Raw genomic sequence first — 16,015 nt, forward strand, 5'->3', positions numbered from 1 at the left:
GGGGGCACACTCTGGGAGACACAGAGGCCGGGCAGGGTGGGGGCACACTCTGGGAGACACAGAGGATGGGAAGGTAGGGGCACACTCTGGGAGGTATGAAGGTTGGGGGCACCAAGGCGTCCACAGAGTCGCCTCCATCCTCCCTGCAGGTGGGAAACAGGCAGCCTTGTTTTTTGACTTCTGAGTTATCTGGAGTAACTGATGGTCACTTTTTACCCCACAGTGCCTGGTTTATGATCTCTGAAATGTGTAAGTCTCTCTGCCTCCCCGTCAGCGAATCCTCCTACCTGACCTGCACTCAGAAAGTCCTTTAGCCTGGCTCCCCTTGTGTTTGTTGCCATCCACCTGCTGGGATACTGCCAAGGAAAGGTGAGGGTGTGTGAGCAGGACATCCTACTGTGTGATTTTAACCAAAGGATTAAAAAATCAAGATGGATGCTTGTGCCTGTGTACATATATATCTTGTACCCACAACTCCGGCAAGGTACGATTCTATCCTCCACAGTCCCATCCATTCAACAGCTTAGAAAAAAAAAATCTGCACACCCCTCCCTCCTCCAGGCCTCAGCAGCTGCTGGTCCCCTCCCACCTTCAGCTCAGCTCTGCAGATAGCAGGGGCCTCTTGAAGTTCAGACATTAATTACCGAGTCAGAAGATTTTTCAAAATTACAAGGCATGGCCCCAGGAGATAAGAGGAAAAAGAAGGAGCAGGCGGGGGAAGGAGGTGGGAGGGCAAGCCGCCCAGAGCTGTGAAGGCGGGGCTGGAAGCTGGGAGCCCCGGAGGCGCCCTGCTCTGGGGAGAGTCCCCCTACTGCCCCCACTGCCCCGACTCACCAGGCCAGTGCCCTCTGCAGGGAGCGCAGAGACCAGGGATTTACAGCTTTTGCTGAGCCCATGCCCAAGGGGATCTCCCTCGGGAGAGAAAGGACTGGGGACTGGGAGACAGGTCGTTTCTTGCTGGTCCTGAGCAGAAAAGTTTTGGCACCACCACCTCTTACCTCCCTACCTCTCCCTTAAAGTAGAATTCTGGCTGGAAAATGGCTTTGTGAATTTAAATTGTTTTCAAGCAAGGGGAGATAGGCGAAATCATTCTCTCTCCCTAATTAGGAGGATGGATGGAGGTGAGGACTCCCAGTGAGGGAACTGGAAGGAAGGTTTCACTGGGGATCAGTAGGGCAGCTCAATCTAACTATGAAAAAATGCCAAATAGTTGATGTTTATTAGGAAAAACAGCTCCTGCTCTGTACCCTTCATAAGGCTGGTGAGCACATGCATTCTGAATCTCTATATTTTACAGAAAATACCCAAAGCCTGCACCCACGCCACCTTCCAAAACAGGATTCAAGAGATGTCCTCCTGAGCCATGTTGAGATCGGTTTAGAAATCTCTTGAGTTTTAAGACTGTTTAAAAATGGTTCTGGCTTGGAGACTGGTTTCCCTTTGGAAACCAGTGTCTGGTGGAAGCTGGTATTTTTATAACTCTAGGCTCTCTATCAGATCCTGTGTTACCATGGTTGCTAAGGGGAACACTGGCTTCAAATTTCACATTTCAGTTTGCAGAGTCTGGCTAAGGAAGCAGAACACGCAAAGGGTGGGGGCTGGGGAGAGGGTCGGGAGTGGAGGTGGGGTGGGTGGGAGACTCCAGTTCTATCTTGAGGAGGTCAAGGATCCGGGCAGCTTCAGATGGGGCCACTTCTGTGTGTTTATGTGTGTATGTTTGGGGTGTGGGGATCTGGGCAGGTCGGCGTCACCCTTCTGAGTTAACTTCACAGGCTGTGCTGAGCAGAAAAGGGGCATGAAAGCTCTGGAGGGGACAGAACTGGGAGGGAGTTACAGGAATGGCCGCTTAAGCTGGGGTATTCATAGCAGCAGCTGCTGGCCCTGCAGGGACTCTGAGGCTAAGCCGGTACCCAGGGGCTGGGTACCTGCCCTAGGAAGGCTACATTTTCAGAGAACATTCCAGGCGGGGTCTGTGCCTAAGATTAGGGTTGGAATAAACTGTTCATGGAGAAAGGTTCTCCTGATTTTTCAAGCTTCACTCTTGCCCTTCACTTCCTGCTAAGTCTTTTTGTTTGACGGTTAGAACAAATTTAAAGGCAACCAGGAGGTGGGAGTTGCTCTCTGCCGCGATGCCCTTTGAGGCGGCCCTCTGGCTCCTCACCTCCTCCTCCATCTGGGCTTGCACATTCTCTCCTGCCCGCGCTCTGCTGGAGCACTGCACAGCACTGCACTCCGCTGGGCACCGAGTTAGCCGTGGGCTCCTCTGGCTAGGGACTGCTCCAGACTGAGTTGACTTTGTTATCTCAGCACATTTCAAGCAAGAAATGTGTCCAGGAGACTTTTCAGTTTAATAAGGAAGGAGCATTTTTCTCATTGTTTGTTGAATGAATAAAGAAATGCTCCTTTGTTCCTTCCATGGCGTTGCTTGGTGGCTTAAAGCCTTTCAGAGGTTCTTGGAGTCATACTGCATTCAGTAGAACACCTCTGGTGAGAGCGTGGCTCACTCATCGGGCCCTCTCCTCACCACCCAGATGGGCCATGCTTATTCTGGCCCCCACACCTCGGCTCAAAGGCTCCTTCCTGGAGGCTTTCCCCATTTCCCCCACGCCTATCCACAATCCACCTTCCATTAAGCCCCAGCTCCCCTGCCCTTTGTCCCCGGTGCCCCCCCATTCCATTTCCCTACATTTACCCAGCTCACAGTCCATCATAAGTGTTCATGGCTGCTTAATTTCAGGAGGATTGCAAGTCCTTTGCGGAAAGATCACAACCTATATCCCTTCTTCTGGTACCACTAGGAAAAACATCGAAGTTCAATAAGTAGCACTGTGTCAAACGAAATCACTGCTTGTTGAATGAGCACAGACTCCAGAGCAACATGACAGATGAGAGCTAGCCTGCCCCCAGGCAGCAATGAAAGACTGAAGTGATTTAAAAGCAACCAAGAAAGGGTCAGGAGGCATTAACACAGCCACCTGGCAAAGAGCGTATCTGGAGACAGACGCCGATAGCCCTGTGTGGACATGAGTTCTATAGGATATTGTAAGAGGAAAGAATCCAGGCAGGGTGGGGAGGAGGTGGGAAGTGAGCCTGGCCCTGAAGGTGGGCAAGAGCCAGGCAAGAAGAGGAGGAAGATTGCCCTCACGGTGGGCGGAACGCAAGGCCACCTATGGAAATACAAGTGGAGCAGTTTGGCTAGAGAGAGGGATTGTGTTTGTTTATGGAGGCCCTGGATGCCCAGCTGGGAGAATGGACGTCACATTCTGGGGCTGACTGTGCTGCGATTCTTCTCTTGAGCAATGCCTAGAACATGGTTTGTATTCAACAGCAACACACAAACTGACAGTTTCCTGAGAGGCTGTCATATGCCACTGGCTTTACAGAAAGACCTGGCTTATATTAAGCCTTAAAACAAAGTCACGGGGTGAGTATTATTCATGTTATTTCTATGCTGCAGATAAGAAAATCAAGGTTTTGAAAGATGGAAGAATTAGGTTAAAATCCCATGGCTAGGAAGTGGCACAGCTGGGATTCAAACTCAGGTCTCTCTGGCTCCTAAGGCTGCTCCCCTACCCCAAGGGTTTTTGGCTGGTGGGTGGCTGCTCCCTGAATGCACCTAGAATGCCGAGACTATGTTATTTAACCTTGGCTGCACGTTAGAATCATTTGGAAAGCTTACATATCCCTGCCCAGCAAACCCCATTTTCAGGAAGTTTGGTTTAATTGGCTGAAGAAAGGGTCTGAGAATTTGTAATGGAAAAGCTTCTCGAGGTGCCGGGTTGAAGATAATTCCCCAGGGATCCAGCCAGCAAATCTCTGCTCCCTGTCAGTTTATTGCTACCCCCAGGGCACAGACTTTCTCAGTCACTTCTGGCCAAAGTGGGTCCTGCCCTGGCCCCTGCCGGGCAGCTGAATGCCCTGCCCTTGGGAAGGGAGGAATGGTCCCCGAGGAAAGGTGCCTCTGTAGAATGTGTTGCTTGACTCTCAGAGCTCTGTGAAACAGCAGAGGCTCTCCACCCACACCCACCTCATCACAGCCTTTTCCGAGGTCAGATTTCCCCCGGAGCCAAAACATTGTGAGCAATTGAATGCACACTCACGCAGTGGTTCTCTCATTGTTGCACGGAGCAATTTCATTTCCTGAGAAGGCTAACTGGCTGGCCTCTGTCTTCTCCTGCCCGGCCTGGGCCTGCCCGCCTCCTCCAGGAGCCTAGCCAGTTGTGTCCCTTGGGGGTGCCTCTCAGAGACACCCCTCAGAGGCACTTGCCCTCTCCCTGCCCTTCCTTTGGAAAGGGCAGGGAGGGGCAGATGGGATTTCTGGGGCCAGGAGGGGAGGAGAGCCAGGGGTCCAACCAGAGGGAGAGATTGGTGGGGGTCAGGAGGTGGGTACAGAGAGATGGGAGATTTCTGGCAGAAAGCACCCTGCCTTCTTCCTTTACTCTACCCCTGACCTCTGGCTATAGCTGCCAGACTCCAAAGAAGACAGGAAGATTGGAATTCTGGGTAGGAATGAGCTGGGGGGATTGGATGGGGGGAAGAAAGCTGGGATGTTTGGGAGAGAGAGGATGAGAGGAAGTGGAGGGAAACAGGCGCATGGAACTTTATTGAAAAATTCTCCTGCTTGGTCGGGTGCGGTGGCTCACACCTGTAATCTCAGCACTTTGGGAGGCTGGCCAGGCGCATCACCTGAGGTCAGGAGTTTGAGACCAGCCTGATCAACATGGTGAAACCCCGTCTCTACTAAAACTACTTTTAAATAAGCTGGGTATGGTGGTGTGTGCCTGTAATCCTAGTAACTTGGGAAGCTGAGGCAGGAGAATTGCTTGAACTCAGGAGGAGGTTGCAGTGAGCTGAGATTGTGCCACTGTACTCCAGCTTGGGAGACAAGAGTGAAACTCCATCTCAAAAAAATAAAGTAAAATTCCCCTGCCAGAGGAATTTTTGACAAAGCTCTTAAAGTAAGGGTCTCAGAGAGAGACATTCAGTGATACCCTAGAAGAGCCTCGGAACAACACCACAGGGTCACAGAGGCATGGAGAAGTGGAGGGGCCGGAGAGCGTTGTAGGGTCAGGGAATGAATGCTCTAGATAAGCCAGCCCCACAGCCTGTCAGGTTGGCTCAGAAATACCAGCTGAGATGGAGAGATGACACCCTTCACTCAGGACATAAACAATAATTGCACCCCTCCTGTGTCTGCAGCCCTCACAGTCACAGGCTGAGGACCTGGGCAGGAGCAAGGGGACCTTAGAATACTATTATAAAATGCTCACGGGATGTTTTCCTGTTTGTTTCTGTCTTTTTTCATGTCTTAAAATAATATGTTATAGTTTTCAGTGTACAAGTTTTTTTACTTCTTTGGTTAAGTCTATTGCTAAGTGTTTCTTTTTGATGCTATTGTAAGATTGTTTTCCTAACTTTCTTTTCAGATAGTGTACAGAAATAGAAAGGATTTTTGTAGGTTGACTTTGTTTTCTGCAAATTTACTGTATTCATTTATTAGTTATAATAGTTTTTTTTTGTGTGTGTGGAGTCTTTAGGATTTTCTATATACAAGATCATGTCATCTACAAACAGAGACAGTTTTATGTCATCCTTTCAGATTTGGATGCTTTCTATTTCCTTTTTTTTGTCTAATTACTCTGGCTAGGATTTCCAGTACTATGGTGAATAGAAGTGGTAAGAGTGGGCATCCTTGTGTTGCTTCTGATCTTGGATTGGAAGATTTAATATTGTGAAAATGTTCACACTATTCAAAGCAATCTGCAGATTCAATGCAATTTCTATCAAAATCCCAGGGGCATTTTAAAAACAGAAATATAGAAAACAATTCTGAGATTCACTTAGAAATTTCACCTGGAAAATTGCCAAAGCAATCTTGAGCAAAGAAAAACAAAACTGGAGGCAATCACGCTTCCTAATTTCAAAATATATCCCAAAGCTACACCTATCAAAACAGTATGGTACTGGTAAGAAAACAGATATAGAGAGTTGAGAAATAAATCCACACATTTACAGTCAACTGATCGTCAACAGAGGTGCTAAGAACACGCAATGGGAAAAAGACAGTCTCTTCAATAAATGGTGTTCGGAAGACTGGATATCCACATGAATAAGAAATTATACTCTCATTTCATATCATATACAAAAATCAACTCAAAATGGATTGAAGACTTAAATATAACACCTGAAACTGTAAAACTACTAGAAGAAAACATAAAGAAAAAGCATCTTCACATTGGTCTGGGCACTTTTTTTTTTTTTTTTTTTTTAAGGTATGACTCCAAAAGCACAGGCAAGAAAAGCAAAAATAGGCAAGTGGGATTGCATCAAACTAAAAAAGCTTCTGCACAGCACAGGAAATAATCAGCAGAGTGAGAGACAAAGTATGGAATAGGTGAAAATATTTGAAAACCACACATCTGATAAATAATTAATGTCCAAAATGTATAAGGAACTCGTAAAACTCAATGGCAAAAAAACCTAATAACTCAATTTAAAAATAGGCTAAGGATTGGAACAGACCTTTCTTCAAAGAAGACATGGAAAATGGCCAGCAGGTCTCTGAAAAGATGCTCAATGTCATTCATCATTGGGGAAATGCAAATTAATTAAGCTACAATGAGATATCACCTCATACCTGTTAGAATGGCTGTTAGCAAGAAAACAAAAAACAAGCTGGTAGAGATGTAGAGAAATTAGAACCCTGTACACTGTCGGTAGAAATGCAAAATGGTGCATCTGCTGTGGAAAACAGTATGGAGGTTCATCAAAAACTTAAAAATAGAGCTGCCATATGATCCAGCAATTTCGCTTCTGAGTATTTATCCAAAAGAGCTGAAATCAGGATTCTGAAGAGACATCAGTACTCTCATGTTCATCGCGGCTCTAGCCACAATAAGCCGAGATATGGAAACAACACAAATGTCCATCAACAGGTAAATGGATAAAACAACGTATGTGTGTGTTGGGAGTGGGGGGTGGGGAGATGAAGAGTGGTTGGTTAATGGGTACAAACATACAGTTAGAAGGAATCAGTTCTGATGTCTGATAGAAGAGCAGGGTGACTATAGTTAACAACAGTGTCTTGTATATTTCAAAATAGCTAGAAGAGAGGACTTGAAATGTTCCTAAGACATAGAAATGGTAAACACTCGAGGTGATGGATATCCTAAATTCCCTGACCTGATCATTATACATTCTATGCATGCAACAAAATATCACACGTACCCCATAAATATGTGAAACTATTACATACCAAGAAAAAACATTTTAAAGTGGTATATACCTACGATGGAATACTATCCAGCCTTTGCAAAGAAGGAAACTGCAGTATACAACAACATGGATGAACTCTGATGACATTACTAGATGAAATAAGCCAGTCACAGAAGAACAGATACCGAATCACTCCATTTACATGAGGTATTTAAAATAGTCAAATTCAAAGAAGCCACAAATAGTGGTTGCCAGAGGCTAGAGGGAGGTGCAGATGGGGATTCGCCAATCAATGGGTGAGAGGTTCAGTTACGTAAGCAGTGTATGTTGTAGAGATCTGCTGTACAACATTATGGCTATGCATACAACACTGTGTTGTACCCTTAGAAACCTATGGAGAGGGCAGATCTCATGTTCAGTATCCCTACCACAGTAAAATTAAAAATACAAATTTAAAAATATTTAAAAAATAAAAAAGAGCTTGCTAAGCAAATACGAGTTGTAAATAGCAGGGCAAGGAGACTCATGCAGCTACAGATGACCAATAATCTTCAATCACTTTGAAAACCACCTTGGCAGAAACGATTTGCCCTTAAACCATAATAGCACACGTTGAAAATTCTTCTTCGTCCCTGGAAGAGGATCTCTGATTGGCACATTAGTTACGGTAAAAATGGAATCAATTCCATCAAGATCTACTGGACTCCTGCAATATAGGTGCTGAGTTACGGACCAAGAAGACAAACAGAGTAGCCCCTGCTCTGCCTACAAGGCCGCGAAATGGGGCGGTCAGATCTGGATTCCGGTGTCGATTCTACCACTTGGTGGCTGTGTGGCCCTCAGCAAGTTGCCTGCCCTCTCTGCTCTCCTTGAAAAATGGAGATGATCACCTTTAGAGTACTGAGTTAAAAGAGAAAGGAACACATGAGGCACTTGGTTTAGATGGCGGCATCCATGCAGTGAGGTGTGCTGTCACCATCACTGAACACTACTACAAGTAATGTGAAGAGGCTGGGGTAAGGATGGAGCGGTAAGGACGGAGGGCGCTTCCCTGGCCCTTGGGAGGAAGCTGTCAGTGTGCTGAGGGGGGACCAGGGTGAGAGGGGCTCCACAGAAAAGGTGACTTTAAGTTGGGCCTAGGAAGAAGTGTCAGGGACAGGAAGATGGAGAGGCAGAGATGACTCCAAGGTTTCAAGCTTAAGTAACTTGCTAAGCACATGCTTGATTTAAAGGAGCGTGGGGACCGCGTGAGCTTGGACCACAGAATGAAGGGCGCTCTGTGAGCACGAGGTCCTCCAGACGGGCTGGAAAGTGAGGACTTTGCATCTGTCCCTTAGGTTTGTTCTCAGCGAGACCCTTCACTCAGAGATGGGCTATGGGTTTGTGTGTGGCTCAGGAGCAGCAAGGGAAGCGCAGCAGCGGAGCCCTGGGGTGCAGAAGCAGGGGATGGAGTGAGCGATGTGACTGAGGAAAGGCAAGCGGGTGGGTGCTGGGACTGTTGCCTGGCTGCAGGGAGGCAGGCAGGGTGGGCGGGGGCCCGCGGCAGAGCTGCATGGAGCAGGGGGGCTTTGGGGTGCAGCTCCGGCCACATCCTGTTGGAGGGGTCTGAGGTATGACCTGGACAGGCATGGTGGGCAGCTGGAAATATGGGCCTGGGGGTGGTTCTGGGAATTGGGGGGATCTCTGGGCAAAGTGGGTGCTATGGATTTGGGGTCAGACATCTGCATGACCCCGGGGGAAAGCCTAAGCTTTTCCAGCATGGAGGAGGCTGCAGCAGTGCCTTTGGCTCTGGAAACTTCCATGAGTTGGCTCAACCTGCTTTAGGGATGTAGGTCAGTGTGTGATGGGTATGAGTGTGCGCGCGCTAAGGCCAGGGAGGCAGCAAATGACCTGCAGAATTCAGGGGTCCCCAGGGAGCTGGGAAAGGTAACAGGCTGTTCACAGGGATCGATAAGATCCCTAGTGCTGCCTTTAAGTCCCCCATCTTTTCTTAAGGCTCTGTTTTAGGGAAGCCACAATTCCTCCTGAAAAGAGCCCTACCTGGAGTTCAGGAGTGCCAGGCTAGCTGTGGCATGAACCAGCTGTGTGTCCCTGGGCAGAGCACTCAGCTCATGTGTCCCTTTAAGATTAGGCATGTGCTCAGTCCCTAGGCCCCATCAGCCTAGGTGACACCTAGTCTGCCAGCTGCTGTACCTTGGGCACTTCCTCCCATCCTCTGACCTCATTGTCCTTAGTGCGCTTGGCTCTCTCTCCACGCCTCACCACCCTCCCTGCGGCTTGTGGAGAAAGCAGCATGAGCTCCCTTTGCAGATGAGGAAGCTGAAGCTCAGAGCAGGTAAATGCTCCCCAGCGGGGTGCAGCCTGGCCCTAGGCATGACGTGCTAGTTTGGTACATGGGGCTCTGCCCTCTTCTTTTACAAACTGGAGAAGGCCATAGGTGATTTATTTACTCTTCAAGTTTACCATGAGCCTGCATGGGTCTGTGTTCATCAAACTGGCCCGAAAAGTTGAATGCATCCCACGAGTGTGCGCTAGGCGTGGCTCTTTGTTCTTGCCGGCACACATCTCCTGGCACCTTCCGGATCTCACACCAGAAGGTTTGCACTACCTCAGGCGGTGTTAAAAGTGTCCCAGCAGCCAGGGCCAGCGCTCGGCCACAGCCCTGCCTCCCGCTCAGAGGAGCAGGTGACGACAACACCAGGAGGTATCCAGATCACGCAGAGTGAATGTGTTGGGGCAATTCAGGTCACTGCCCTAGAACAGCTCTGCTCCTTGTCTCGAGGTGGGTCGTCCAGGGCACAGGGCAATGCAGGCAAGGATGGGAGGACCCAAGAGGCCATGCAGGCCTGCTCCTAGCCTCCGCGAGGCTGCCTTCAAGTCTTTCCAAAGGGTGCAAAGAGCAGAGCTGCCAGCCCGCGTGGAGCTGCATTCTTTGCTCAAGACTTTTTGAGAGTGAAATAAAGTCAGAAGAGGCCATTGTCTGAATCTGTGGAACAAATCTGATTTCAAGTGCATTTGTTAAGATGTGTGTTTTGGGTACACGGAGTGGCAGAGGCTCACGGGTTTGCACAGCACCCAAGAGAGAGCTGTGTGCTCTGAGCTAGTCTGGAATAAGCATGCTATTGTTCTATACACGGATGCTTCAGAACACTGACAAATACACTCCCTCCCTTCTCTGAAATTGCTCTATTGTCATCTTTCTTTCAAAAACACAAAGATGCCCCTTGACCCCACAGCTCCCCTTCCCTGCTGCCATTCACAGAGAAACTTCTGGAAAGACTTGTCCACACTGCTGTCCTCACCTCTGCTGACACCCAAGGCCCATGACCTGCTTGTTGCCAAACCCAGGACACTTTTCTGTCCTGGCTCTTTGATTCTCAGGAGGTTTCTCCTTGTGTCCCTGTAGCCCCTGCAGAGGCCCGCCAGCGGTGGGAGGGGAGGGATGGCATGGGGAGGTGTGGGGCTGGGCCAGGTCCCAGTGAAGGGCCACTGCCAGGGTTCTTACACGCCCCCTCCTCTGCCCCTCCATCTACACTCTCTTCCTGCCTGCTTCCATCCAGTCCCCAGCTTTGAGTACCAGGTTCATATCAATACTCCACACAACCCTCCAACCCCTACCTCCACACGTGACCTCTTCAGGATCTCCAGACCCTTCCACCTGGCCAACCCCCGGGCAGCCCCCTGGGGACAGCTAACAGCGACTCAAGCAGAACTGACCCCTGCTTTTCATCTCCATTCTGTTTTTCATCCAGCATCCTCCGTCTCAGAAAATGGGGCCACCAAGCTGGTAAACAGGGAGCCCACATTCCTTCCCTCCATCTCACATCAGCCAGTCCTGCTGGGTCTAACTCAGAAGTACAGCTAGAACCTAAACATGCTCTTTGCCCTCACTCTAAGGCTGTCTTCCAAGCCACCAACCTCGTGCCGGACAGCCTCAGTGGCCCCACTCGCCTTCCAGCTTCCCCTTTGCCCCCTTTCAATTCCCTCCCCTGACAGCAGCCGAGGGGTGGAGATAGTGAGTTACAATATCCGGCAGTGCAAGCACCCGCTGAATTCTTGCTTCTCAAAAGTTCCTTGGTCATTCTTACTTCTTTCTTTTTCAGATGAAATTTAGAGGAAAATATGTTTTTGTAGAATAAATAATCCAGTGGCAAACCAATCCAGTCCAATCCCAAGAGCGCTCATGGAGACAACACTTATCCTAGGCCTCCCCGCTGCAGCCAGTGCTCCAGATTGGGAATGATTGAAGCTGAGTTCATAACACTTCCCGGGGAAGGGGTGCTAGTTCCCTTTATGTAAACCCAACAGAGAAAGACCTAGCTTCGGGGACCAGAAGCCCTGCTGTTGCACATCTCTTTGCCGAAGGATGGGTCCCTTTCTTTTTTTTTAGAGAAGGACTCTCACTGTGTCACCCAGGTTGGAGTGCAGTGGTGCGATCTCGGTTCACTGCAACTTCTGCCTCCCAGGTTCAAGCGATTCTCCAGACTCAGCCTCCCAAATAGCTGGGATTACAGGTGCCCGCCACCACGCCCGGCTAATTTTTGTATTTTTAGGTGAGTTGGGGTTTCACCATGTTGGCCAGGCTGGTCTGGAACTCCTGGTCTCAGGTGATCCACCTGCCTCGGCCTCCCAAAGTGCTGGGATTACAGGTGTGAGCCACCACACCCAGCCCAGATGGGTCCCTTTCTAAGTGACCCCACCCTCACAGTTTTGCCTGGGTATCCAGATGCATTCCAGCCCCAGTGCTGTCCGGCTGTGCAGGGGGCACAGGTGGCGGGTCTCTTACCTCCCTGAGGCAGGTGTAGATGGGGCACACGAGCACGCGGAAGGGCTCGCCTGTGCTGCTGCGCATGGTGCCGAAGACCTCACACAGGAAGGTGATAAAGCCCAGCCAGCGCTCCACGTCCTGTTGCTGCAGCTCCTCACGCACTGTGAAGTCTTTCTGTGGAGGCACGAGAGACCATGTCAGCCTCCCGGGGCTGGGGAGGGGCCTGGGTGCCACCCTGCTGTGCAGAGCACCTGTTGTCTCAGGGCTGCTCCTGGGCAGCAGGCAAACCCCAGGTTTTAAATGAGGATGGGGGTGTGTGATTGCACTCTCTGTGGCCAGGACCACCCTGACCTGTGGCCACAATACCTCTTAGCATCCTTGCCTCTGGGCGTTGCCCAGATTTGCTGCAGGTCCTTCCTTCACTGACAGCAATGTGGGTGTGGGAGGATGAGGTAGAAGAGGAGACGACACCCTCCCCAGACTGAGCACTTCACTTTCTGTGGCTAAGCCATCTTTCTTTGCTAGTCCCCAAATCATGCCCTCTGTAGTGTGGGCTGGGGGTAACCCGAACACTGCCCACCTGCACATCGTCAGCAATGGCAACAGAGGCCCATGTGGGTTAGTGCCCCAGCACTGCACTACGCAGCTACAGCCCCAACCTCGAGGGGCCTAGAGGACAGTAGGAAAACTAGAAGTATTCATTCATTCATTCATTCATTCATCCTCCTTAAAAACATTATTCTCCCATTGTGTGCCAGGCACCGCACTAGGAGCTAAGATAAGACATATTCACTCATCACTGTGATACAAAAGAAGGTATAAGAAGCCAAGGAGCTGGGTTCCATGGGACAGTCACCAGGGAAGATTCTGGGGATGGGGTCATGAAGTGCCACAGTCATACCAGTGATCAATAGAAAGGTTAATATAGCTAAGGTGTGGACGCCAAGCAGGGGGCCACTGCAGGAGTCCAGGCAGGATGAAATAAAAACCTCAATGCTCTGAGAGCCAAAAGTTAAGAATCTGGAGTAGCTTAAATAATATTCAGAAATACATTTCCCCTACCTCTTGTCTTTGGTTTTGGCCATATGTCTTGCTTTGACCAATATAATAAGGCAGAAGTGATGGTGTGCCAATGCTGATGTGAGGCCTTAAATATTTATGTTTGTGCTCATGTTTCTTCCATCATCCTAAGAAGACCCTCTCTGGGCTGCCCGATGGTCCCAGGGAGAAGATGAGCAACATGTGCGCCAGGGCCTTGCTTAAGTCTAGCCTAGATCAGGTGACCCCCAACCAACCTGTACACACATCACCTAAATGCATGCTGAGCGCTGTGCGCCACTGAGATTTTTTTTTTTTGGAGACAGAGTTTTGCTCTTGTTGCCCAGGCTGGAGTGCAATGGCATGATCTTGGCTCACTGCAACCTCCGCCTCCGGGGTTCAAGCGATTCTCCTGCCTCAGCCTCTCAAAGTGCTGGGGTTACAGGCATAAGCCACCGTGCCGAGCCTGAGATTTTTATGGTTAGTTGTTCAGCAGCAATAGCTGACAAATACAGGAGTGGCACAAGAGACATTGTGAAGGTCAACAGTACTTGCTAAGTAGTGGGTTGTAAAGGGTGATAGAAAGGGAAGACCCCAAGATGATGCCAAGATTATTGGTTTGGGTGACTGTGCCACCAGAATAGAACACACAAACACAGGGGGCAGAATGTGACCTAGACCATTCCTCCAGCCCAGTCCCTCTCACCAATGCTGACTTCAACCGAGTGTCCTCGACACCAGAATCTCAGCATCTCCAGAGATGGAAGGCCCTCTGAGAGCACTTGGTTAACATCTGTCCCTCGTGAGTGATGAAGATGCCATCTAAAGGGTGGGCCTTGGTCTCCTCAGGTGGCAGGTCAGGGCCTGGCTGAGAAGCCCTGCAAGGCCAGCCTTTGATGAGCCTAGGGCACTGCTTATGATGACCTGAGTTATATCAGTTACAAAAAAGTATATAGTTGTGTGCATATCTATAACTATTTTAATATCTATATCTATAATATGCAAAACAATAACAGCAGCAGCTGCTATTTGTGAGCCAGACACTGAGCCAAGGTCATTAATTATAGTATTTGATATAGTTATCATGATAGTCCTATAAGACGGGTCCTATTATTGCCCCATTTTATAGATGGAGAATCTGAGGATAGAGAAGTTGTGTGACTTGCCCGTGACTGTGAGGCAATGGCAGGGCTGGGATTTGAACTGAGGTCAACCTGCTCTGGAGACCAAACATTTTTTTCTCCTTATGTTTTTTTTTTAATTTTCAAAAACTGTTATTGTGTATATTGAAGGTATACAACATGATGCAATGGGATGCGTATAGGCAGTGAAAAGGTTACTACGTGACGCAAGCAACATACCCACCATCCCACAGCTACCCGTTTTTGTTTTGTTTTTGTAGCAAGAGTACCTCTTACGGTGTTTTTAAATTGGAAAGCAGTGCATCAGAGCCCACATTCTTAGTCACGCTCCAAGTCCCCCCTTTCCACAAGGCCATTTGTCCACATTGTCCCTTGGAAATCCACCCATGCCTGCAGACCTCGTGGGCCTCGTACTGACCCCTCAGGCCTCCTGCCTCCCCACTTCTTTCTCACTGAAGTGTCCACCTGGCTATGACTGTGGGGCTTTGCTGTTTGTCTTTCATCCAGGGTGAAAAGGGACCACAAGGGACTCCAGGGACCCCGCAAGTAGTGGGTACCCAGCATCTTTGACAGCTTTCTCTCTTCTCCCTAGTCCAGAGCCTGGAGCAGGCAGCCTTCACGGGGGGTCCCGAGTGTTCAGGGTCTCTGCGAATGAATGAATGACTTTGTCTGCCATCCTAGGGCCTGCAAAGGGCCCTGTACTACTGGTCTTGAAGTCAGAAGTCTTTTGGTGGTTTCATTCTCATGAACCTTTGTTTATCTTCGTGATCTAAGCAAGAGTGGGCATTATCATTCTCATTTTAAAATGGGGAAAACTGAGGCACAAAGAGATTAAAAGACTTGACTAAGGCCACACAGTACTAGAACTTGAATGAAAACTTAAGCCCCTTCTCTGCGCTAAATGCTCTTGCCCTGGTTGTACACTGGAGTCACCTGGGGGAACTCTGAGGCAGTTGATGCTGGGACTCCACCCCAGAAAGTCTTGTGTAACTGGTCAGGGTGGGGCTGAGACACTGGTAATTTCTGACAGCTCCCAAGCTGATTCTAACGTGCAACCATGGCTGGGAACCACAACTCTAGGCCTTTATCAAATGCTAACCTGGGTGTTAAAATGGTGCCCTTCTATCAATCTCCAGCTTTCATTTCCTCACATTCCCTAAAAATACCCATGAAGACACACATCAAAGAACAAATTCCCACAGCGACACTGAGAAAGAAGATAACAGTTCCCCAGCAGACACCCCCCAGACACAGGAGGTAACATCGTTAACTAAAGTGCTATCACCAACAAACTGTTGTTGTCCAGAGAAGCTTGGCCCCGTGACCCAGAAGACCAAAATCAAGGGGTAGCTTGAGGCATCAGCCCCTTCCTCTGTCTGTCTTTGGCTGGTAGACAGGATCTGTCAGTATCAGCAAAACCGTGTGCCTGTGTATTAAGGCAGCTCCCATCTGCACCGCCCTTACTCCAGGCCTTGGAGATTCAGGCCAGTGCAGGGACAGACTGGGTGATATGCTGTGTCCTTCGAAGGATGGTGCTTTCAGGCAAAGCCCTCTGGGGCAGCAAAACGCTTGGGGGCAGTGCGTACGAGGAACTGAAGTTTTAAAAAATGAATTGGCTGGGCACTGTGGCTCACGCCTGTAATCCCAGCACTTTGGGAGGCTGAAGTGGGCGGATCACGAGATCAAGAGATCAAGACCATCCTGGCCAACATGGTGAAACCCTGTCTCTACTAAAAATACAAAAATTAGCTAGGCGTGGTGGTGCATGCCTGTAGTCCCAGCTACTTGGGAGGCTGAGGCAGGAGATGGCATCATTGCACTCCAGCCAGGCAACAGAGCAAGACTCCATCTC

At 49.3% G+C, this 16,015-nt stretch overlaps 1 protein-coding gene and 1 long non-coding RNA gene across 9 annotated transcripts in view; one reads left to right on the forward strand and one right to left on the reverse strand.

Annotated features, from left to right (window-relative positions):
- LOC119471393 overlaps positions 1–603 on the forward strand; it is an 11,951-nt gene extending 11,348 nt beyond the window's left edge. Inside the window, exon 4 of the long non-coding RNA XR_005200441.1 lies at positions 224–603. This is a non-coding gene — a long non-coding RNA (uncharacterized LOC119471393). The remainder of the gene's footprint in view (positions 1–223) is intronic.
- Positions 1–16,015, reverse strand: part of CTIF (cap binding complex dependent translation initiation factor) — a 324,626-nt gene that overhangs the window by 35,271 nt on the left and 273,340 nt on the right. For all 8 annotated transcript variants that reach the window (XM_017529666.2, XM_017529665.2, XM_037738958.1 and 5 more), the window contains exon 10: positions 12,002–12,157. In XM_017529666.2, coding sequence (XP_017385155.1) covers positions 12,002–12,157 — 156 coding nt within the window. The remainder of the gene's footprint in view (positions 1–12,001; positions 12,158–16,015) is intronic.

This window comes from Cebus imitator, unplaced genomic scaffold (genome assembly GCF_001604975.1).
Source record: "Cebus imitator isolate Cc_AM_T3 unplaced genomic scaffold, Cebus_imitator-1.0 Scaffold60, whole genome shotgun sequence".
In the NCBI taxonomy this organism is placed as follows: Eukaryota; Metazoa; Chordata; class Mammalia; order Primates; family Cebidae; genus Cebus; species Cebus imitator.